The 23,597-nt window shown below is 37.3% G+C and overlaps 1 protein-coding gene across 2 annotated transcripts in view; it reads right to left on the bottom strand.

The window, feature by feature from the left end:
• Positions 1-69: 69 nt before the first annotated feature.
• PHKA1 (phosphorylase kinase regulatory subunit alpha 1) overlaps positions 70-23,597 on the bottom strand; it is a 141,134-nt gene continuing 117,606 nt past the window's right edge. The window contains exons 27-32 of one of the 2 annotated variants that reach the window (XM_023202119.2): positions 22,732-22,847; positions 22,565-22,603; positions 13,988-14,158; positions 5,474-5,527; positions 3,625-3,825; positions 79-2,402 (exon numbers count right to left, since the gene is read on the bottom strand). In XM_023202119.2, coding sequence (XP_023057887.1) covers positions 2,229-2,402; positions 3,625-3,825; positions 5,474-5,527; positions 13,988-14,158; positions 22,565-22,603; positions 22,732-22,847 — 755 coding nt within the window. In that variant the 3' untranslated portion in view covers positions 79-2,228. Of the gene's footprint in view, positions 2,403-3,624; positions 3,826-5,473; positions 5,528-13,987; positions 14,159-22,564; positions 22,604-22,731; positions 22,848-23,597 lie in introns of both variants that reach the window. The other variant, XM_023202120.1, reaches the window with a different exon arrangement.

Raw genomic sequence — 23,597 nt, 5'->3', positions numbered from 1 at the left:
TACTGTATAATTAAGCAGAGTATGTAGAATAAAGCCATGAAATAAACTCCAATCACAAAAACACATGTAAAGTTTTGCACATTGGCACCAGACATGATTTAATTGGAAATTCTTATTATTTATTCGATTTTCAAAACATAAGTGCTTTTTGAAAAAGTCTAACATGTCCTTTTAGTACCACACACTTAAAATGAACAAAATACAAGTAGAGCTTTCTTAAAAGTTGCTTTAAAAGTTAAATACCACTGTATGGGGACCATAATGACACAATTTCGTAAACTCAGAGAAATGCAGCCCTTCGAGTCAGTTCAGGCGAATGAGTGGATCTTTCACCTGGGGCACTCCAGATATACTCCCTGAGATTGGTAGACACTTACAGCCAGTGAAAAGACAAATAGTTTCAGAACAGGTTGTAAACTTTCTTTAAAAGTGACCAGAAAATAATGTAGTCAGAAAGCTACTTACTGTGTGTTTCCATTTGCTCTGAGAGAAGTGCTGAAAAGGTTGGCTGTACTCTCTTTGTTTCTACTATCTGTATTCTATCACCCTACTATATACTTACTTATTCATTATATTCATAAGATTGTCACTGGTTCTGCAAGAATTGTTTAGAGTCTCTCATCCCCACCCTCACCATTCCCATTATTGGGGAAAAACCTTAGAAATATCCAAGATAAAGGAGGGGGTTGAAGTAGGAAGTTATCTGAGTGCAAACAGGGAAGTTAGCAGAGTCTCTATGCACAATTCAGAAGAAGGAAAGTTAGGAGAAACATTTGTCAAGCAAGGTTACCTACACATGGGACCAAGGAAGAAGACTGAAAGCTATTCTTCCACCAACCTATGTGTGTCAATCTGAGTCCACAGTTACACCCCCTCTCTCACATGCAACATTCTTACTCAGTCCATCAAATGTAGATACAGATTGACATACAGACACATCAAAACTGCTTACATTCATAAAAATTCCCATATATGCTTACACACACACACACACACACGCATGCACAAATATGTGTCTTTATAAGAAACAGACATATGCCCACAGATACCATGTATACAGGGATATGTACACTAGAATTAGGAAGTGAAGATATATATGAAAAAGTTTAAGAATAGATGGGGGTGGGGTGTCAGGGAGTTGAGTTGGATGTGGTAGAAAGTAGGTGAGTGAGACCGAGACCAAGAGCACATGAAAAGAATGCTAAGTAGAGCAGCTATAGACTGGACTGCTGAATTTATCTTTGCTGAAGACAGAGGCTTCAAATTATTGTCTGTGTTGTGTATTGGCCCATTTTTCAAAGGCAGGGATTAGGCGCATAAGGCTGTCTTCAGAGAACTAAGCCACCTCTGATTCCCTCTCTCTTCCCTATGTATAAGACATTGTCTAGGCATCTTTTCTTCTTTCCCTGCCTCTCTGGAGTTGGGCTCAGGGCTCCATTTCTCTGGGTTATTCTGCATTTTCTGCTGCAAATACATCTCTGAGTACCAACAACCTTTATAAAATGTGATTTCAAGTGTTAGTTCAGAAATTCTTAATTATGCACGCTGCACTTGCATTTTTGGATATTTCACCAAAGCGAGAGAGGCATTATATGTGCAGACACAGAGAGGGCAACAGTAGAGACAATGATTCTACACAGAAACAATTTTATCACTCAGTGTGAGGCAACCTGTAAGTAAGGAAGAAAACCATGATCCAGTACTCTCTTTTCCTAAGGAAAGGCACTTAGAATAGGTAATTCTAATTTATAGAAGCATAAATATTTAACAATTTAGAGTTATTCATTTGAAATAATGTCCCAAAGTACCCACCACTCATATACACAATAAAATCACAAATAAGAAAAACCAAGCTTTAGGAATAAGTTATTATTAACACTTGCTCCCCAAACAGGAGTTAGAAAACTATGTTGGTAACAGATCTAGAGAATAAAAACACATGCAAACTTTTATGGATGATGAAAGAAATAAAGCCAGTCATGACAGGCCTGGTTGAGTGTTCATTATACTCATAAGATTGTCACTGGTTCTGCAAGGTGAGCCTCCAGGTAAGTGTTCACTTCTTCTAAAGTAGTTAGTTTATCGAAAAAGTTCTCTCTTCTTGGGAAGGATGGGACAGAAAGGGGCAGGGTCAGAGTGATCAGGCAATAACACTTTAGTTCCATGCACAATCAACCGAGGCAGGGACCAGCTGTCAAAAGGCTCCCAGAAGCCAGGAACCAAAGCCCTCATTGCATGGCACAGATGCTGTGGGGCAGGAACTCCTGCACATAGGTGGCGGCTGCCTTGGAGAGGTAGGTCATGGTGCCAAACCTGCCACTGGGTGCACTGTCATACAGAAGAGTACAGATGCCGGATGCGGGATCCTTTGCCAACATGATATCATCTGCGCCGAGGGTTTTCTGTTTGGTTTGTAAGGGTAGAACACAGGTGAAAGGAAAAATTACTAATCCTACTAAGTAAAGACCTGATCAATATAATTCAGAACCTCCTCCCCAACACCAATTAGTTGGGCCCTAGGCTGTTTATCCAGGAAGAAATAGGATTATGGACAAAAGGGTGAATATGAGTTTGTATACAGGCATTTTTCACTAGGTCCCCAAATCATGCAAATTATTTAAAAATTATTAATTGTTTAGAATTTTCCCCATTATGATCAATTTCTAAAAGTTAAATATAATCATTAATCTATTGAGTCATACCTATTAATAGACAAATGTTAACACAAATCACCCTAGTGGAGTTTCGGTCTGACTCCTTCTAGTACTACTAATTTCAGCTTGTATTCTTTTATGCTGCATTTGATCGTGATTTCTTTCTAAGACGACTTAATTCAAATAGACTAAGTTTTCTGAGGCTAGAGGTCTATGCCTAAAAGGGAACACATTTTTAGATACATGGACTGACAGCAATCCAGAATATTTAAAATTAGAATTGTCCTAGAAAAACCTAGATACTTTTCTTCTGCATCTCCTCCCAAGGGCTAACAGAATGAAAACACCGATTAAATGTTTTGAAAATTTTCTTATTGCCAACAGTACCTGTCCTTCACTTATGTGCCCTGTTAATACAGGCAACATTTGGGACACTTTCAATAGTTTCTATTTTTGAATGTGTATAATTTCCTGGAAGAAGATTTATTATGAAAATAAGAAAAATGTAGGAATAAAAGTTTCACTTTCTTATTTTCCTATAGGTGAGTAGCAAAAGCAAAAGCAAAGCAAAACTAAAACCAAATCTCTTGTCCTTAATAGTTCAGAAAGGATATGCCATCCAATAGTTTCTTATTAGGTCCTTAAAGCTACAAAAAGCATTGTGATCCGAAATTTGAAATATGATGCTAATGGTATGCTTCAAGGCCTTTCAGGGAAAAGCATAAAGCCTCCTGAATTCCAGGCAAATTTACCCTCTAACACAAACCACAAAACACATGGTAAAAGACAGAGGTCTTCCTGCTGTCTACTTCTTTTGCAAACAGAGCTCAGAGCCACTACAAACGAGGCCCAGAAAAGAAGTATGAGGAGGAGGGCACAAGAAAGTGACCATGGTTCCTCAAAGACCTCTGAATGTCATCAGGTTAGAGTAAAAACATTTCTCTATTGAGAAAACAACAGGTTTGCCTACCTGTTCTTGAAGGAACAAGTCATTGGCAATATGCACTATCTTTTCCACAGCAATGATGCTTCCGATGCTATGAATTTCAATATCTGCCAACATGGTGAGGACAAGGATGGCTTCAACCAACAGCTGGCGGTACTCTGGCTGAGGTACGCGATTCAGGACAGACTCCACATGAACAGAGAATTTAATCTCACCTGGAGTCATCTGTGATAGAGAAAAAGAAAATCACTTCCTAAGAGTCCATCATCCAGGAGACATCAATCACCTGCTCTGAAAGGCAGTAAAAACACTGTAGCCATGAGCATCGATTCAGCCCTCTTCAAAAGAATTGAATAAGTAAACTGGTTCAATCTTTTTGGAAGGCAATCTGGCAATGCATAACAAGAGCCATGAGTGTCCATGCCCTCTAACCCATAATCCTATTTCTGAGAGTTCATCCTAAGATAGTAATTCAAAAGAGGAATGAAAGCTCCATATAGAAAAGTGCTTATAGTAGCTTTAGTCACAAGTATAAAACTAGAGGTAACCTAAACATGGGAATGGCATAACATGGCACAGCAACTTCATGAGTTTTTACATGACTGTTTATTAAAATCTGATGACTGTAAATAAAGGAAAAATTTGGGTAAAACTTAAAATTGTATGTATAATACATAAAAATTAGAATTATGTAAAACATTGTATACTATTAGATTAAAAAGGGCATTAAGAAATGTAAAATTATTTGGGGGTGAAGGGGATTGAGAAGTATGTTTTGGTAAAGTTGTGTTGAGTATATCCTCTAGGGAGGCAATGTAGATTTGGAGTATAAAGACTTGGGTTCAAGTCTTATCTTTGTTAGTTACTAGTTATACAACCTTAGACAATTAATCTCTAAATTTGTTTCTTTGTCCATAAATTAGGAATCACAATTCCTTCTTTACCTATTTTACATAATGGTGTTTAAGACCAAATTTAAAAATGTAAAAATAATGTTTGGAGACTCTTGAAGGTACTATTCAGGTATGTATTATTAATTGTATGAACATTTCACTCTTGCTTAAATGTAGAGAAAAGACAAATGGGGGACATGGCATTCTTGATTAGAGAAAAGGCCTGTAGGCAATAGTGAAGCCCTGAAGCATAGCATTAGCTTTCTGTACCTTTCCCCCAAGATCCTATCTGCAACAACCCCAGCATTTTTGAGAACTTTCTACTATTGAATCTTACTACTTCTATCATGCTAACACAGATTTGTTGAATCTGTGTAAAAGCTAGTTTTTATAATTTCTGTGTGATTTGGACAAAAAGGAAAATATAAAAGCATCTGATAATCTGTGTCTGTGGTTCATGGTAATGGTTTTCAACCACGGTTATATATCAGAATCATTCTACAGATCAAAAAAAATACAGATGCTATGCTCACTTCCCATCCCTGGAGATTCTAATCCACTAAATTGGAAATTGGAACCCAGGTTACCCCAACATGTAGTTGTAGCTAACAACCACTGGTTTATGTTCTAATGGTCTACAAACATCCTACTAGAGAAAGGTGGGAATGTGAAGGATGGGGCACATGAGAAGTCATGCATTCTTAGATTTCTATCCCTCTGCCTTATCTAACCCTCACAACACTCACATAAGACAGCCTAACTTAAACAACCATTAAAAGAATTTGTCTTCATATAAAGTAATCCATAATTATTCTATAATATTATCTTTCAATTAAAAAATTCTCTTTTCTTCAAATGCATTTCATGTTCAGTTGATTTATAAAAGCATAGATCTGTCACTTTGAAAAGTAAGTGATCACTGGAATACTTTAGCCAGAAAAGTTATCAGTCACATAAATGTGCAAGACAGAGACTCTTACCTCTCTAGTGGTAGAAGAAGGAAGGACAAACCCTTCCACAGAAAGTCCGTGACACTGCAAAACAGAAAATAAACCATATCACCAAAAACCGTATCATCAAGGATAGACTAACAACGTGGAGGCTGTAAGGAGACACTGTATTTCTAAGCGTGCTTCATGTGGTATATGCTGAGTAATCAATCACAGGCCAGCAAGGGGCTCTGCAGTCCAAGTGCCCTTGCCATAGGCTGTGATTCCTAAGTGCCAAGATGCAGGATTGGACTGTAGGAGACCTAAGGTTCATCCTCTACTTAGGGAAATGGAATGGGTAGGAAAGTTCCATCTTTTGGGATAGACTAGTCCCAAATATTCAGAGACTATGTAGAAAGATATCATACTTGGTCCCAGGGCCATCACAACCAGGCCTTTGAAAAAATTTTTAGGCCATAAGAAAAAACTCAAGACATGCATTTATTTATTTACTTATTTTTAGTGAGCAGAAGTTTTTTTTTTTAATCCTTGTATTTTTTTTTTTATTATTATACTTTAAGTTCTAGGGTACATGTACACAACATGCAGGTTGGTTACATATGTATACATATGCCATTTTGGTGTGCTGCACCCGTTAACTCGTCATTTACATTAGGTATAGCTCATAATGCTCTCTCTCCTCCCTCTCCCCACCCCACGACAGGTCCCAGTGTGTGATGTTCCCCACCCTGTGTCCAAGTGTTCTCATTGTTCAATTCCCACCTATGAGTGAGAACATGTGGTGTTTGGTTTTCTGTCCTTGCGATAGGGTTTGGTGAGCAAAAATTTTATTTACACGTTGTATCCATAAGCAGATATATATATTCTTATACAATTAATTTCGAAAAATGTGTAAGAAATTACTATAATTTGTTAATAAACCAAAACACATATTAAAATCAAGGGATTTTAGGTAATTCATTTTGTGGTGTTCTCAGTACAAATGGTACACACCTGATTTGAAATATATAAAAAGTATAAACTACAGCAGTCCAAAATGCAAGTATTAATTTCATGGCACTCCAACAGCTATGAAATTTGTTTAACCCAACATGTATGCTTATCATAACATTCTATAAGAATTTTTCATCTGTGAATGTAGAGTTTGGATCACTTTTCAGAAATGGCAAGTATGCATTTTGCCATGTTATGATTAATAAAAAGGATGTTTATTAGAAACCTTGGGTCTCCATTCCCAGATGGCCAAATAGGAACAGCTCTGGTCTGCAGCTCCCAGCGTGATCAACACAGAAGATGGGTGATTTCTGCATTTCCAACTGAGGTACCTGGTTCATCTCATTGGGACTGGCTGGACACTGGGTGCAGTCCTCAGAGGGAGAGCCAAAACAGGGCGGGGCATCGCCTCACCCGGGAAGCACAAGGGGTTGTGGGATTTCCCTTTCCTAGCCAAGGGGAGCTGTGACAGACTGTACCTGGAAAAATCAAGACATTCCCACCCAAATACTGTGCTTTTCCAATGGTCTTAGCAAATGGCACACCAGGAGATTATATCCCGTGCCTGGTTCAGCAGGTCTCATGCCCACCAAGCCTTGCTCACGGCTAGCCCAGCAGTCTGAGATCGAACTGTAAGGCGGTAGCCTGGCTGGGGAAGGGGTGTCCACCATTGCTGAGGCGTGAGTAGGTAAATGAAGCTACCAGGGAAGCTGGAACTGGGTGGAGTCCACCTCAGCTCAGCAAGGCCTGTTGCCTCTATATATTCCACCTCTGGGGGCAAGGCATAGCTGAATAAAAGGCAGCAGACAGCTTCTGCAGACTTGAAAGTCCCTGTCTGACAGCTCTCAAGAGAGCAGTGGTTCTCCCAGCATGGCGTTTGAGCTCTGAGAAAGGACAGACTGCCTCCTCAAGTGGGTCCCTGACCCACCCCCGCCCCCGGGTAGCCTAACTGGGAGACACCTCCTAGTAGGGGTTAAGTGACACCTCATATAGGCAGGTGCCCCCAAGACAAACCTTCCAGAGGAAGGATCAGGCAGCAGTATTTGCTGCTCTGCAGCCTCTGCTGGTGATAACCAGCCAAACAGGGTCTGGAGTGGACCTCCTGCAAACTCTAACAGACCTGCAGCTGAGGGACCTGACTGTTAGAAGGAAAACTAACAAACAGAAAGGAATAGCATCAATATCAACAGAAAGGACATCCACAACAAAAGCCCATCTGTAGGTCACCAACATCAAAGACCAAAGGTAGATAAAACCACAAAGATGGGGAGAAACCAGAGCAGAAAAGCTGAAAATTCTAAAAACCAGAGCGCTTCTTCTCCTCCAAAGGATCGCAGCTCCTCACCAGCAACGGAACAAAGCTGGATGGGGAATGACTCTGAAGAGCTGACAGAAGTAGGCTTCAGTACCTGAAAGTGACAGGGAGAATGGAACCAAGTTGGAAAACACTCTTAAGGATATTATCCAGCAGAACTTCCCCAACCTAGCAAGGCAGGCCAACATTCAAATTCAGGAAATAGAGAACACCAGAAAGATACTTCTCAAAAAGAGCAACACCAAGACACATAATTGTCAGATTCACCAAGGTTGAAATGAAGGAAAAAATGTTAAGGACAACCAGAGAGAAAGGTTGGGTTACCCACAAAGGGAAGCTCACCAGACTAACAGCGGATGTCTCGGCAGAAACTCTACTAGTGAGAAGAGAGTGGGGGCCAATATTCAACATTCTTAAAGAAAATAAATTTCAACCCAGAATTTCATATCCAGCCAAACTAAGCTTCGTAAGTGAAGGAGAAATAAAATCCTTTACAAATAAACAAATGCTGACAGATTTTGTCACCACCAGGCCTGCCTTACAAGAGCTCCTGGAGGAAGCAATAAACATGGAAAGGAACAACCAGTACAAGCCACCGCAAAAATATGCCAAATTGTAAAGACTATCAATGCTAGAAAGAAACGGCATCAACTAACAAGCAAAATAACTAGCTAACATTATAATGACAGGATCAAATTCACACATAACTATATTAACCTTAATGTAAATGGGCTAAATGCTCCAATTAAAATACACAGACTGGCAAATTGGATAAGGAGTCAAGACCCATCAGTGTGCTGTATTCAGGAAACCCATCTGACGTGCAGAGACACATATAGGCTCAAAATAAAGGGATGGAAAAAGATCTGCCAAGCAAATGGAAAGCAAAAAAATGGCAGGGGTTGCAATCCTAGTCTCTGATAAAACAGACTTTAAACCACCAAAGATCAAAAGAGACAAAGAAGGCCATTACATAATGGTAAAGGGATCAATTCAACAAGAAGAGCTAACTATCCTTAATATATATGCACCCAATACAGGAGCACCCAGATTCATAAAGCAAGTCCTTAGAGACCTACAAAGAGACTCAGACTCCCACACAATAATGGGAGACTTTAACATCCCACTGTCAATATTAGACATATCAATGAGACAGAAGGTTAACAAGGATATCCAGGACTTAAACTCAGCTCTGCACCAAGCAGACCTAATAGACATCTACAGAACTCTCCACCCCAAACCAACGGAATATACATTCTTCTCAGCACCACATCACACTTATTCCAAAATTGACCACATCGTTGGAAGTAAAGCACTTCTCAGCAAATGTAAAAGAACAGAAATCACAACAAACTGTCTCTCAGACCACAGTGCAATCAAACTATAACTCAGGATTAAGAAACTAACTCAAAACGGCACAAATACATGGAAACTGAACAACCTGCTCCTGAATGACTACTAGGTAAACAATGAAATGAAGGCAGAAAGAAAGATGCTGTTTGAAACCAATGGGAACAAAGACACAAAGTACCAGAATCTCTGGGACACACTTAAAGCAGTGTGTAGAGGGAAATTATAGCACTAAATGCCCACAAGAGAAAGCAGGAAAGATCTAAAATCGACACTGAAACATCACAATTAAAAGAACTAGAGAAGCAAGAGCAAACAAATTCACAAGCTAGCAGAAGAGCAGAAGACAAGAAATAACTAAGATCAAAGCAGAACTGAAGGAGATAGAGACACAAAAACCCTTCAAAAGATCAACGAATCCAGGAGCTGTTTTTTTGAAAAGATCAATAAAATTGATAGACCACTAGCAAGACTAATAAAGAAGAAAAGAGAGAAGAATCAAACAGACACAATAAAAAATGATAAAGGGGATATCACCACCGATCCCACAGAAATACAAAATACCATCAAAGAATACTATGAACACCTCTGTGCAAATAAACTAGACAATCTAGAAGAAATGGATAAATTCCTGGACATATACACCCTCCCAAGATGAAACCAGGAAGAAACTGAATCTCTGAATAGACCAATAACAGGCTCTGAAATTGAGGCAATAATTAATAGCCTACCAACCAAAAAAAGTCCAGGACCAGATGGATGCACAGCCAAATTATACCAGAGGTATAAAGAGGAGCTGGTACCATTCCTTCTGAAAGTATTCCAATCAATAGAAAAAGAAGGAATCCTCCCTAACTCATTTTATGAGGCCAACATCATCCTGATACCAAAGCCTGTCAGAGCACAACAAAAAAAGAGAATGTTAGACCGATATGCCTGATGAACATCGATGCGAAAATCCTCAATAAAATACTGGCAAACCAAATCCAGCAGGACATCAAAAAGCTTATCCACCATGATCAAGTCAGCTTCATCCCTAGGATGCAAGGCTGCTTCAACATACGCAAATAAATAAAGGTAATCCATCACATAAATAGAACCATCGACAAAAACCACATTATTACCTCAATAGATGCAGAAAAGGCCTTTGACAAAATTCAAAAGCCCTTCATGATAAAAACTCTCAATAAACTAGGTATTGATGGAACATATCTCAAAATAATAAGAGCTATTTATGACAAACTCACAGCCAATATCATACTGAATGGGGAAAAATTGGAAGCATTCCTTTGAAAAATGGCACAAGACAGGGATGCCCTCTCTCACCACTCCTATTCAACATAGTATTGGAAGTTCTGGCCAGGGCAATCAGGCAGGAGAAAGAAATAAAGGGTATTCAATTAGGAAAAGAGGAAGTCAAATTGTCCCTGTTTGCAGATGACATGATTGTATATTTAGAAAACCCCATCGTCTCAGCTCAAAATCCCCTTAAGCTGATAAGCAACTTCAGCAAAATCTCAGGATACAAAATCAATGTGCAAAAATCACGAGCATTCCTATACACTAATAATAGACAAACAGAGATCCAAATCATGAGTGAACTCCCATTCTCAATTGCTACAAAGAGAATAAAATACCTAGGAATACAACATAAAAGGGATGTGAAGGACCCCTTCAGGGAGAACTACAAACCACTGCTCAACAAAATAAAAGAGGATGCAAAGAAATGGAAGAACATTCCCTGCTCATGGATAGGAAGAATCAATATCATGAAAATGGCCATACTGCTCAAGATAATTTATAGATTCAATATCATCCCCATCAAGCTACCAATGACTTTCTTCAAAGAACTGGAAAAAACTGCTTTGAAGTTCATGTGGAACCAAAAAAGAGCCCGCATTGCCAAGTCAATCCTAAGAAAAAGAACAAAGCTGGAGGCATCATGCTACCTGACTTCAAACTATACTATAAGGCTACAGTAACCAAAACAGCATGGTACAGGTACCAAAACAGAGATATAGACCAATGGAACAGAACAGAGCCCTCAGAAATAACACCACACACCTACAACCATCTGATCTTTGACAAATCTGACAAAAACAAGCAATGGGGGAAGGATTCCCTATTTAATAAATGGTGCTGGGAAAACTGGCTAGCCATATGTAGAAAGCTGAAACTGGATCCCTTCCTTACACCTTATACAAAAATTGATTCAAGATGGATTAAAGACTTAAATGTTAGACCTAAAACCATAAAAACCCTAGAAGAAAACCTAGGCAATACCATTCAGGACATAGGCATGGGCAAGGACTTCATGACTAAAACACCAAAAGCAATGGCAACAAAAGCCAAAATTGACAAATGGGATCTAATTAAACTAAAGAGCTTCTGCACAGCAAAAGAAACTATCATCAGAGTGAACAGGCAACCTACAGAATGGGAGAAAATTTTTGCAATCTACCCATCTGACAAAGGGCTAATATCCAGAATCTACAAAGAACTTAAACAAATTTACAAGAAAAAAAAAAAAACCATCAAAAAGTGGGCAAAGGATATGAACAGACACTTCTCAAAAGAAGACATTTATGCAGCCAACAGACATGAAAAAATGCTCATCATCACTGGTCATCAGAGAAATGCAAATCAAAACCCCAGTGAGATACCATCTCACACCAGTTAGAATGGTGATCATTAAAAAGTCAGGAAACAACAGGTGCTGGAGAGGATGTGGAGAAATAGGAATGCTTTTACACGGTTGGTGGGACTGTAAACTACTTCAATCATTGTGTGGAAGACAGTGTGGCGATTCCTCAAGGATCTAGATCTAGAAATACCATTTGACCCAGCAATCCCATTACTGGGTATATACCCAAAGTATTATAAATCATGCTACTCTAAAGACACATGCACACGTATGTTTACTGTGGCACTATTCACAATAGCAAAGACTTGGAACCAACCCAAATGTCCATCAATGATAGACTAGTTTAAGAAAATGTGGCACATATACACCATGAAATAGTATGCAGCCATAAAAAAGGATGAGTTCATGAACTCTGCAGGGACATGGATGAAGCTGGAAACCATCATTCTCAGCAAACTATCACAAGGACAGAAAACCAAACACGACATGTTCTCACTCATAGGTGGGAATTGAACAATGAGAACACTTGGTCACAGGGTGGGGAACATCATACACCAGGGCCTGTCATGGGGTGGGGGTCGGGGGGAGGGATAGCATTGGGAGAAATACCTAATGTAAATGACGGGTTGATGGGTGCAGTGGGCCAGCATAGCACATGTATACCTATGTAACGAGCCTGCACATTGTGCTTGTGTACCCTACAACTTAAAGTATAGTAATAATAAGAAAATTTTAAAAAAAACCTTTACAGAATTTAAAGAGTATTCACGCAAATCAAATTTGTCGTTCCTAGCACACCAATACTTTTAGAATTTTAAAGTCATTTATAGAACTGGCTGTTGTTCCTTATTACAGTATTCAACAAAGCTATCTGTCACTGGGTATAACTCTTAAGTATCTTTATAACAATGCTTTCAGAAATGCCAATTTTAATTACTGTACATTGCATGTTGTATATGACAGATATTGGTTTATGAATGATTCAAAATAATATATTTTCATTTAAATTTTAAGTGCTTTTCTCTGAATATGAAGTCTTAATCTGAAAATGAAATCAAGACATGCATTTATCAGACATGTATCATTACTACATTTTCTAGTTAAGCATCCCATCCCCCCATAAATACTCTTAGCCTGCTCGTTTTTCCATAGTACTTATTGTCTTTTAACATTCTAGATACTTCGCTTATTTACTGTTTATTATTTATAATTTGTTTCTCCCTAGTAGAATATAAGTTCAAGGAGAATGAAGATTATTATCTGTTTTGTTCTTTGCTGTATGAGCACATAGAACATTGCCATAATCCATGCATAACTGAAGAGATAAAATTATATTTATCACCATTGTGCTATAGAAGTTAGCTGCAAAAAAAGCAAGTTCTCAGTATTCTTCAAAAGGAAGATTGCCAGAGCCCATAGTCTGAGGAATCAACTTTTACCTTTCCAAAAGATCACCTGATTCTGTCCTTGGAAGAATATCAGTGCCCAGAGGGGAAAAAACATAACTAAAGGGTTTGAAGTCCTGGATGAAGTGAACTTCAAGTCCTTATTAAGCCAATGATGTAGAAAGTGGCACCTAAGACACTATGAAGGAGACCTATGCATGAGCACAATAGTCTACTTGGCCCTCTAAAACTGTCAACACCATAATAGTGTGACATGCCCTTAAATTTCTTTGGCCAAATAGGCCTTCAAAAAAAAAAATGTTGGTCACATCAAAGAGTCTCTGAACTATTACCATCATTATGACTTTGCGTTTATTTAGTAATTTTCATCCAAGAAAAAATATAGGTAAGAGCTCCTAACACAAACTCCCCAAGTACTGCATTTGTGCTTTGTTTTACTCTACTGATACTTGGTTATGAATAGCACGTTGCTACAAATAACATTTACAACCCTCCACAGCTACATAGAAAGTTAGCTCTTTAGTACCAAATTCATTTGATTAGCAGCAAATGTATTACAATGTCCAACTGTGGCCAAAAGCAGAGAAGTGATGATTTTAAAAGTCCAATTTAGAAACAAGACTACAGCAACAATAATAGAAAGAGATTAAATTATTAATAATGCCACAATAACAAATCAACTGTTTCATTTTTATGTTTTCTTCTTGGTTTCGTCTATATGAGTTATGACTTTTACATAATTGCAGTGATTATATTACAGTCATGTCATATCCCTGCCAAGGAGACTGAGAATTTCAAGGGGGAAAAATGAGACATCAACAATGTATTATGCTCACCTTCTGCAAAACTTTCCATACTTTTTGATAAAATCCAACTGGGACTCTATTCAGTGCCCCATCCAGCCTTCTTCGGCGTTGCCACTGACCTTGACGACTATCTTTAGGTGACTGCTGATCATATGCGCCAGGAAAGGACCCACTACTTGGAGTCATAGAGGTTCCAGGTGACTTGGGAGAGGAGAGGAAAGAACATCAATCAAAAGTTATCTCTGTTTCTATGATAAAGTCTTTGAACTTTATAGTGAACAATAAACATACTCTGCAGAATTATAAACCAAATATTAAGTGGAGCAGCAAAGATCAAGAGGTTATAGTGAAGCTAGTAGACTTATATGTAGCTAGCAGTGCTGTATGTTGGTATAATCCTTTTTGAAAGCAATCTGGTGATACATGAGAAGAGCCATAAAAATACTGATGATATGGGACATTCTTAGCTGTCTCTTTACCTGATTATCTCTGTTAAACTTCTAGCTGGTCCTTGGTTTAGTTTGTTGCTCTCATGGGCCATAAGATGAGCCATAATAAATTTAAAATAGAAATCATACAAAGTATGTTCTCTAATCACAACATAATTAGAAGTCAGTAACAGAAAGAAATTAAGGAAATTTACAAATATGTGGAAATTAAACAACACACTTCTAAATAATAAATGCATTAAGAAAAAATCACTTGCAAAATTAGAAAATAATGAAATGAATGAAAACAAAAGCACAACATAGCAAAACTTATGGGATGCAGCTAAAACAGCGCTTAATGAACAATTTATGTTATAAATGCCTGTATTAAAGAAAGGATAAATATCTCAAATCAATAAACAAACTTTCCATTTTAAGAAAGAAGAGCAAACTAAATTGAAAGCAAGCAGAAGGAAGGAAATAATAAGGATTAGAGTGGAAAGAAATGAAATAGAGTCTAGAAACACACTAGGGAAAGCATATGAACTCCCAATATTTCCTATGAAAATATCAACAAAATAGACAAAGCTTTAGCTAGAAGGACCAAGAAAAAAAAGTAAATAAAGACATCAATTCTGACCTTCAGAAAGAAAAAGAATTATGAGGACATACCATCCGCAGCCATATGCTGACAAATTACATAATCTCAATGAAACAGACAAATTCCTAGAAAGACACAAACTACCCAAACCAACTCAAAAAGAAAGAGAACATCTTAATAGACCTATTACAAACAAATATATCAAATTAGTAAGTACAAAACTTCCTACAAAGTATGGGTGCTTGGCTCGTGGTGCATGGGCATATGGCTCGTGCCTGTATTCCCAGCTACTTAGGAGGCTGAGGCGGAAGGATTGCATGAGTCCCAGAGTTTGAGACCAGCTTGGGTAATATCTTTAGACCCTGTCCCAAACGAACAAACAAACAAATAAACACACGTTCCCACATAGTAGTAAAGCCCATGCACAGATGGGTTAACTGGTTAATTCTACAAAACATTTAAAGAGGAATTAATACTAACTCTTCACAACCTCTTCCAAAAAAGAGAAGGGAACATTTCCCAACTCATTCTATGAGGTCAATATTACCCAGATACAAAATCAGACAAAGATGTTACTAGAAAACTACAGTTTAATATCCTTTATGAATATAGATGCAAAAATCCTCCACGAAATACTAGAAAACCAAATTCAGTGATATACTAAAAGGATTATACAACATGAAGTGGAACTTACTCCAGAAATTCAAGGCTGTTTTAACATCTGAACATCAATTAATGTAATACACTACATCAATATAATAAAAGTTAAAAAACACATCATCTTAATAGATACAGAAAAAAACACGTAACAAAATTCAACACATCTTCATGATAAAAATACTCAACAAACTAGGAACAGAAAGGAACTTCCTCAATCTAATAAATGTTTAGACTTTTTTCCTACAACAACCCACAGCTAACATCATGAGTGGTTGAAGACTGAAGCTTTCCCCCCGAAGATCAGAACAAGACAAGGATGCCCACTCTTATCACTTCTATTCAACATTTTACAGGAGGCTTGAGCCAGGGAGATTAAGAAAAGAAATAAAAGGCATCCAGATTGGAAGGGAAGAAGTAAAAACTATGTGCAGATGACATGATCTTGTATGTAGAAAGTTCTAAGGAATTCACTAACAAGCAACTACAACTAATAAATGAGTTCAGTAAAGTTTCATGATATAAGATCAATAACAAAAATCAATTATATTTTACTTGAGTAGACATTTCACCAAAGATGATATACAAATAGCCACCACACACATGTGAAGATGCTCAACATCACTAATCATCATGGAAATGCGAATCAAACCACAATGAGCTATCACCTCACACCTGTTAGGATGCCCATGGTTAAAAAAAACACCCAAAGATAACACGTATTGGTGAGAATGTGAAGAAATTAGGACCCTTGTACACTGTTGCTGGGAATGTAAAATGGTACAGCCACTATAGAACACATTATGGAGGTTCCTCAAAAATTAAAAATAGAACTACCATATGATTCAGCAATCCCACTTCTGGATATGTATCCAAAAGAATTGAAATCAGAATCTTGCAGAGATATTTGCATGCCCATGTTCAATGTAGCATTATTTACAATAGTCAAGACATGAAAACAACCTAAATGTATATCAACAACTGAATGGCAAAAGAAAATGTGGTAATACATAAAATGGAATATTATTCAGCCTTTAAAAAAGGAAATTTTGCAAAATATGACAGTGTGGATGAACCTGGAGGACACCATGCTACGAGAAATAAGCCAGTCACAGAAGAACAAATTCTGTATGATTCCAGTTGTGTAATGTATCTGAAACAGCCAGATTCTTAGAAGCAGAGAGTAGAACGGTAGTTGTCAGGGGCTGGGTAGAGGGGAAAATGAGAACTTGCTATTCAATGGGTATAAAGTTTCAGTTATGTAAGATGAAAATGTTCTAGAGATCTACTGTATAACATCAAACCTATAGTTAATGATACTGTATTGTACACTTAAAAAAATTTTTAAAGAGTAGATCTCACGTTACATGTCTTACTATAATAAAAAATCAACTGAATTTGTAAACAACAGCAATCAACAATATTAAAATAAAATTAAGAAAACAATTCCATTTAAAATAACATTAAGAATAATAAAATATGTAGGAATAAATTTAACAAAAGAAGTCCAAAACAAATACTCTGAAAACTATAAAACATGTTGAAAGAAATTAAAGACCTAAATAAATTGAAATATAGTCCCATGTTCATGGGTCAGAAGACTTAACATTATTAAGATGGCAATATTTCAAAAACTGATCTACAGACTGAACACAATCTCTATCAACATACCAGCTGGGATCTTTGCAGAAATTGACAAGCTGATCCTAACATTCATATTTAAAAAGAAGACTGAAGTTGGAGAGCTCACACTTCCTGATTTCAAAATTTGCTCTAAAGCTATCAAAACTACAAAACTATCAAAACTGTGTCATACTGGTATAGAATAGACATGTAGATCTATGGAATTGAACAGGGAGTTCAAAAATAAACCGTTGTATTTTGGTCAACTAATTTTCAACAAGGATGCCAAGATAATTAAATGAGAGAAAAATAGCCTTTTCAACAAATGGTGCTGGAACAGTGACATCCACATGCAAAATAATGAAGTTTAACTCTCTACCTTATACCACACACAAAAATTAAGCCCACTGTGCAGAAAAGAGTTAAGACAGTAGGCCAGAACTGCTATTCTTGGAAAGGCCTGCTTACAAGGCTGGCATTTGGAAACTTAGAAACTTGGAATCTGGGAGAGTTCTCACCATTCCCAGAACTAGTAACAGTGACTTACCACACCTAATCTCTACAAACACTATGGTTTATGTTGAACATTTGCTTTCTTTCTGGGAGTCCAGAGTTTTGGTACATGCCAGACAGAGGTTGTTTATGGACCAGCCCTCAACAAGAACAATGGGTGCTGAGTCTTTAATGAGCTTCCTTGGTTGGCAATGACATCTTGTCACAACTCATTGCTGGGTGACTCCACTGACAGAGTACTCTGGAAGCTTGTGTCTGTTTTCCCCAGACTTTGACCAATAACTCTTTTACATTTTTTTTAACTTTTGTAGGTATGTAGTAGGTTTATATATTTATGAGGTATGAGACACTTTATTACAGGCATACAATGCATAATAACCACATCAGGGTAAATGGGGTATCCATTATCTCAAGCATTTATCCTTCCTTTGTGTTACAAACAACCTAATTACACTTATTATTTTAAAATGTACAATAAATTATTGTTGACTGTAGTTTGCACTATGCCCAATGCATCTTGTACCCTTTTGGTGTAATAAACCGTAGCAGTGAGTATGACTATATGCTGAGTCCTATGAGTCCTCCTAGTGAATCATTAAATCTGAGGGTGATCTTGGGGATCACTCCATACATAATCATAGACCTAAATATAACAGCTAACTCTATAAAACCCTTAGAACACAAATAGGAATAAATCTTTGTGACCTTGGGTTAGGCAAAGCCTTCTTAGATATGACACCAAAAACATCATGACTAACAAAAGAAAAATAGACAAATTGGACTTTGTCGAAATTAAAAACTTTTGTTGTTCAAAGAATACCATTAAGAGAGTAAAAAGACAACCCACGGGATGGGAGAAAATATTTGCAAATTACATATCTTAAAAGGGACTTATATCCAGAATATATAAAGAATCCTTGCAACTCAACAATAAAAAGACAAAAAAAAAAAAATTAAAATAGGCACAAATGTGAACTGACATTTCTCTAAAGAAGATAAACAAATGGCCACTGGGCATGAGAAAAGATGCTCATTATCATTAGCTATTAGGGAAATGCAAATCAAAACCACAATGAGATACCAGTTCACACCCACCAGGATGGCTATAATAAAAAAAATAGACAATTGTAAGGGTTGGTGAAGATGTGAAGAAATTGGAACTCTCATACATTGCTGGTGGGAATGTAAAATGGTACAGCCAGTTTGGACATGTCTGGCAGTTCTTCAGAATGTGAAACATAGTTACCATACGACCCAGTACTTCCACTCCTAGATATATATCCAAAAGAAGTGAAAACATTTGTCCATACAAAACCTTGTACATGAAGGTTCATTGTAGAATTATTCATAGTAGCCAAAAAGTGGAAACAATCCAGGTGTCCATCAACTGATGAATGGATAAATGTGGGACATTAATTTAATAGGGTATTATTCACCAATGAAAAAAATAAACTTTTGATACATGCTAAAACATAATGAACTTTGAAACAATTATACTAAGTAAAGGATAAAATACATTGGGCAAAGTGGTTAACAGTTTAAATTCAGAAATAAATATAAGATAGAAGATAACAGAAATACTTTCTGAGAAAATAACTTCTCACATTTTAATTTGGGCCAAATGCCTAAATCACCAACCAATGCAATGTAAAAGAGAAAAGAGTCCCCAAACATTTCTATTGGCAAGTGATTATCGCACTGATCTGTTGAGTAGATGAACTGCCATTTAATTCATCTTCACTGTCTTGTCTATACCACCAAGATTCTAGGCTGTTGATTGTGAGGTCAAACCAGAAAGAGTACAGATCTGATAAAGTACAATTCAGACTGTTTTCCAAAGCCAAATATCAATCATTTTGAGTTTTTAAATTTTCTTCTATACCCCTGTCCTATGTTAATGTGGATATGATAGAGTTGGCCAAGTCTTATTAGTTCATTACAGGGTATTTGATTAAGGTTAACCAAAATACTAATATTGTTTCCAATAATTTTCCATTTTTTGTTTGGTTATTGTCTAGTCTAAATCTCTTCAGCTTGAGAAATCTGAAATCATAGGCCGTTATGCGTCTTTGATTTGAATCAAATAAATTTAATTAGAGGTCAGTCTTCCTAAATTGTAAGCTTCATGAGGGCAAGGACCACATCCATTTTGTTCACAGTACCTGGCACAAAACTGGCACTCAATATTTACTAAATGAATTCATAATCAGAAGAATAGCTAACCCAGTAGTTTTCTAACTTAAAAATTCATCAGAATCATATAAATAAAACAGATTACTGGGCCTCATCCCCAGTCTTTCTGACTCAGTGTACTCAGGGTGGGACCAAGAATTTATACTTAACCAATAATTGAATTTTGTTTTCTGAAATCAAAAAGAGGTTGGAGTTGAACTCCTTTCCCTACCTTATTGGAAAATAAATGAAAAGATTCACCCCATATATGAAATTGCTGTATACTTACTTTAATTCTTGATTAATTTTGTTTTTCTTTTTAGTCAACCAGTATATGCCATGATTTATACAAGTGCATATTCAAAGCACATGTGAATGGCATATATGAGAAGATCATAGCAGTTACCAGAAAAGATGGTGACATTAAATCTATACCCAGGGGATGACCACCATTGGACTATGAGAACAAATTGAGAAAATAAAATTTTAAAACTATGAGGCCAGGAAACAATTATTTGTACTTTTACGTCACTAGTGGAGTAAAATACAGACTATTTCAGTATGTAGTCAGCACAAAATCATTAAAAAGCTGATGAAATAGCTTTACTCTAGAAGCCATGGTGAAGGGAAAAGAAATAAAAATACCCTTATAATGTTTTCTTTCCATAATGAGAAAAGAGGGCATTTTTGAGTGATAGGGAAAAAATGGCTTAGAACAATACAAAATACCAGACAGGCAGGTGAGGATGGAAGTTAATATTTAGAAATAAGAAAGTAATGCAAATTTAGGACTCTCAATCCTCTAAATTACAGTCCTAGTGATTTTGTCTCCCTTGAAAACCTGTAGGTAGTGAATGTGTAGAAAAAACTTAAATGATGTAGTTGGGTAGGTCAAGTCTCAATATCATATTAATCTAGCTGGGAACATGTACTTCAAGTTGTAAATATATAATGAACTTAAAAGTAATACTGAGTGACAATCAACAATTATAAAATGTTTATCCAATAACTCTCAACCAAATCAAAGATTATTTACTAATAATGCCAGTGTAACTAACTATTCAGTACTGAATGTAGTTCTTTCACGTTTCAAATAGGAAAATGTTCAGATTATTCAAATTATTTGAGAAAACTGTGAAGTGAACACAAGACCCTTTTCATACTTATTCTCCACTTTCATACTTATTCTTGCATAAATATAAACGCCATAGGGTATTTGATGGGTGTACTCAAGTTACCTCAAATTAAGCTTCAAGCATTGGCTCATTGTCTTTCTAAAGCGTTTCTAATTTCTTTTAAAAAAACCAAACAGTAAGGTGGTGTCATGCCTTAGTCCCAGCCATTCTGGAAACTGAGGTAGAAGGAGTGCATGAATCCAGGATTTTGTGCCTGTGAATAGCCACTGCACTCCAGCCTGGACAACACAGTGAGACCCCAGTGCTAAAAAACTTTAAAAAAAGAAACAAAAACTAAAAATAAAACTTCAAATTTCCATTTCACCTCTCCACTTCTGGAGGTGTTTCTATACTGCAAGCTATCATAATTCTATTCTGAAAATAGGAGGAGTAGTTTTAAGTAGTTTTAAGCTTTTCATAAAATGTGCTTCTAGGAGAGGCCAAATCAGTAATTTCTCAACTTGGAGATCTTGAAACCACATGACTTCCTAGAGTTTTAAAAATAAGCTATGGAAGCTTCTGTTAACTATTTCCTTGTATAATGCAACCACTCTCTATTCTCACCTGCAGGAAAAATTAAGAGACTACAACATGGTATTTAGTGACTCCCACTATCTCCCAGACTGATTTAGATGTTTCTCCCTCTACGTGTCCACAACACCTTTTGTATATCTTGTTAAAGAAAAAATTATTCAATGATACTTGTTAAAGCACGGTAAGGAAGACTTTATTCAGGACCATTGTTAATAGGTACAGAACCATTGCAAAGAGATCTTGCAGTAAGGGAGAAAGATTGGGCTCCCCTCTGAATACAACCTAAGCAAGTGGGAATTTATAGCCAAGGGGTGGAAAATTACTAAGAGAGAAACGTCAGAGGGTAGGGAGGATTCTGGCTAAACCATTCTAACAGGATTTTTGCTGAAGACAGGCCAGGGTGACTGGACATCACCTGAGGGTGGTAGAAGATGGGCAGCCTGATCAGATATCAAGGATGATAAGATATCGAGGATAGGGGTTTCTGGCTAAACTGACTTAGCAGGGTTCTCTTGCTAAAGCTGGATTTTACAAGAAAGTGCACAAATGGGCCTAGGAAAAGGTTCAGAAGCCAACCTAAACTCTGGCCAAGCAAAAACTCTTTGCTTGAAGTCTACGTCTTGTTTTATAAAGAAAATTAATTCCAAAATTACATCAGTCCTAATAATAGAAACTCAGGGTTTCAAGTTCTTGTTATCAGATGCAAGTTACTTTCCTTCTAAAATTAGCAAATTACTTTGGTCCAGAAAAAGGAAAGCTGTCTGCAAAATGACTGCTATAAAGGCAATTCAAACAATCTACTCCAAGGCTTGTTATCTTATTTGTAAAAAGGCCATGAGCTCATGCATGTTATATAGAACTAAAGGTAAGTTAAACCATGTTAAATGATCCCTAGTTGTTTCACCTGACTCTCAGCTGAGATTGACAGTCTACGAAATTCCACCTGAAAAATAAATGGCTCAAATTAAACTCAGAATGTGAAACAAAATAAATGACCCAACAAAGTCTGATTCCAAAGGAATGTTCTTAAACGTGGCAATATCCCAGCTAATCTCCCAAATAGTATCTTACCTGCTTTATCTCACTTTTTAACTGCATGATCCCAGTTCGTTCTGTTTTGGTTGCTCCAACAGCACCAATCTCATGGATAGAAATAGCAGGACTGACATTTGAATCAGTGGGACGAACTACATAGTATGAGAGATTACAGAGAAAGAGAGAGGATAATAAGGTTCAATTTCTTCCCCATCACATTTAAAAAAAAACTTTCATATATATCCTTATTTTTAACTTAATTTAAAAATGATAACCTTGCTATTTGAAGTGTGGTCCATGGACCAGCAGCATCAGTACCACCTAGAAGTTTGTTAGTAGAATCTCAGGTCCCACCCCAGATCTACTGAATCAAAATGTGCATTTTAGCAAGATCCCCCGCTTGCAACACACTGCTTTTTAACCTTCTTTTACCACTCTAAGGTCTGACATCCATCCATCTGACCATATATATCTACTTACCCTAACCCTGAAAGTTGAGCATGAGAGATGACCGCTTTTCATTGGCTCTGCTGCTTTAGGTATGCAATGCCAAATCCAACCAAAACCACAAATGCAGGTGGACTATTAATTTGTAAATTTAAACTTGAAGGGTTACATTAGAAGTACCGTAAGCGGCCGGGCGCGGTGGCTCAAGCCTGTAATCCCAGCACTTTGGGAGGCCGAGACGGGTGGATCACAAGGTCAGGAGATCAAGACCATCCTGGCTAACACGGTGAAACCCCGTCTCTATTAAAAATACAAAAAACTAGCCGGGCGAGGTGGCGGGCGCCTGTAGTCCCAGCTACTCCGGAGGCTGAGGCAGGAGAATGGCGTGAACCCGGGAGGCGGAGCTTGCAGTGAGCTGAGATCCGGCCACTGCACTCCAGCCCGGGCGACAGAGC

This window comes from Piliocolobus tephrosceles, chromosome 12 (genome assembly GCF_002776525.5).
Source record: "Piliocolobus tephrosceles isolate RC106 chromosome 12, ASM277652v3, whole genome shotgun sequence".
Classification (NCBI taxonomy): Eukaryota; Metazoa; Chordata; class Mammalia; order Primates; family Cercopithecidae; genus Piliocolobus; species Piliocolobus tephrosceles.
The sequence above is the reverse complement of the archived record's forward strand: the minus strand, read 5'-3'. Positions and strand labels throughout refer to the sequence as shown.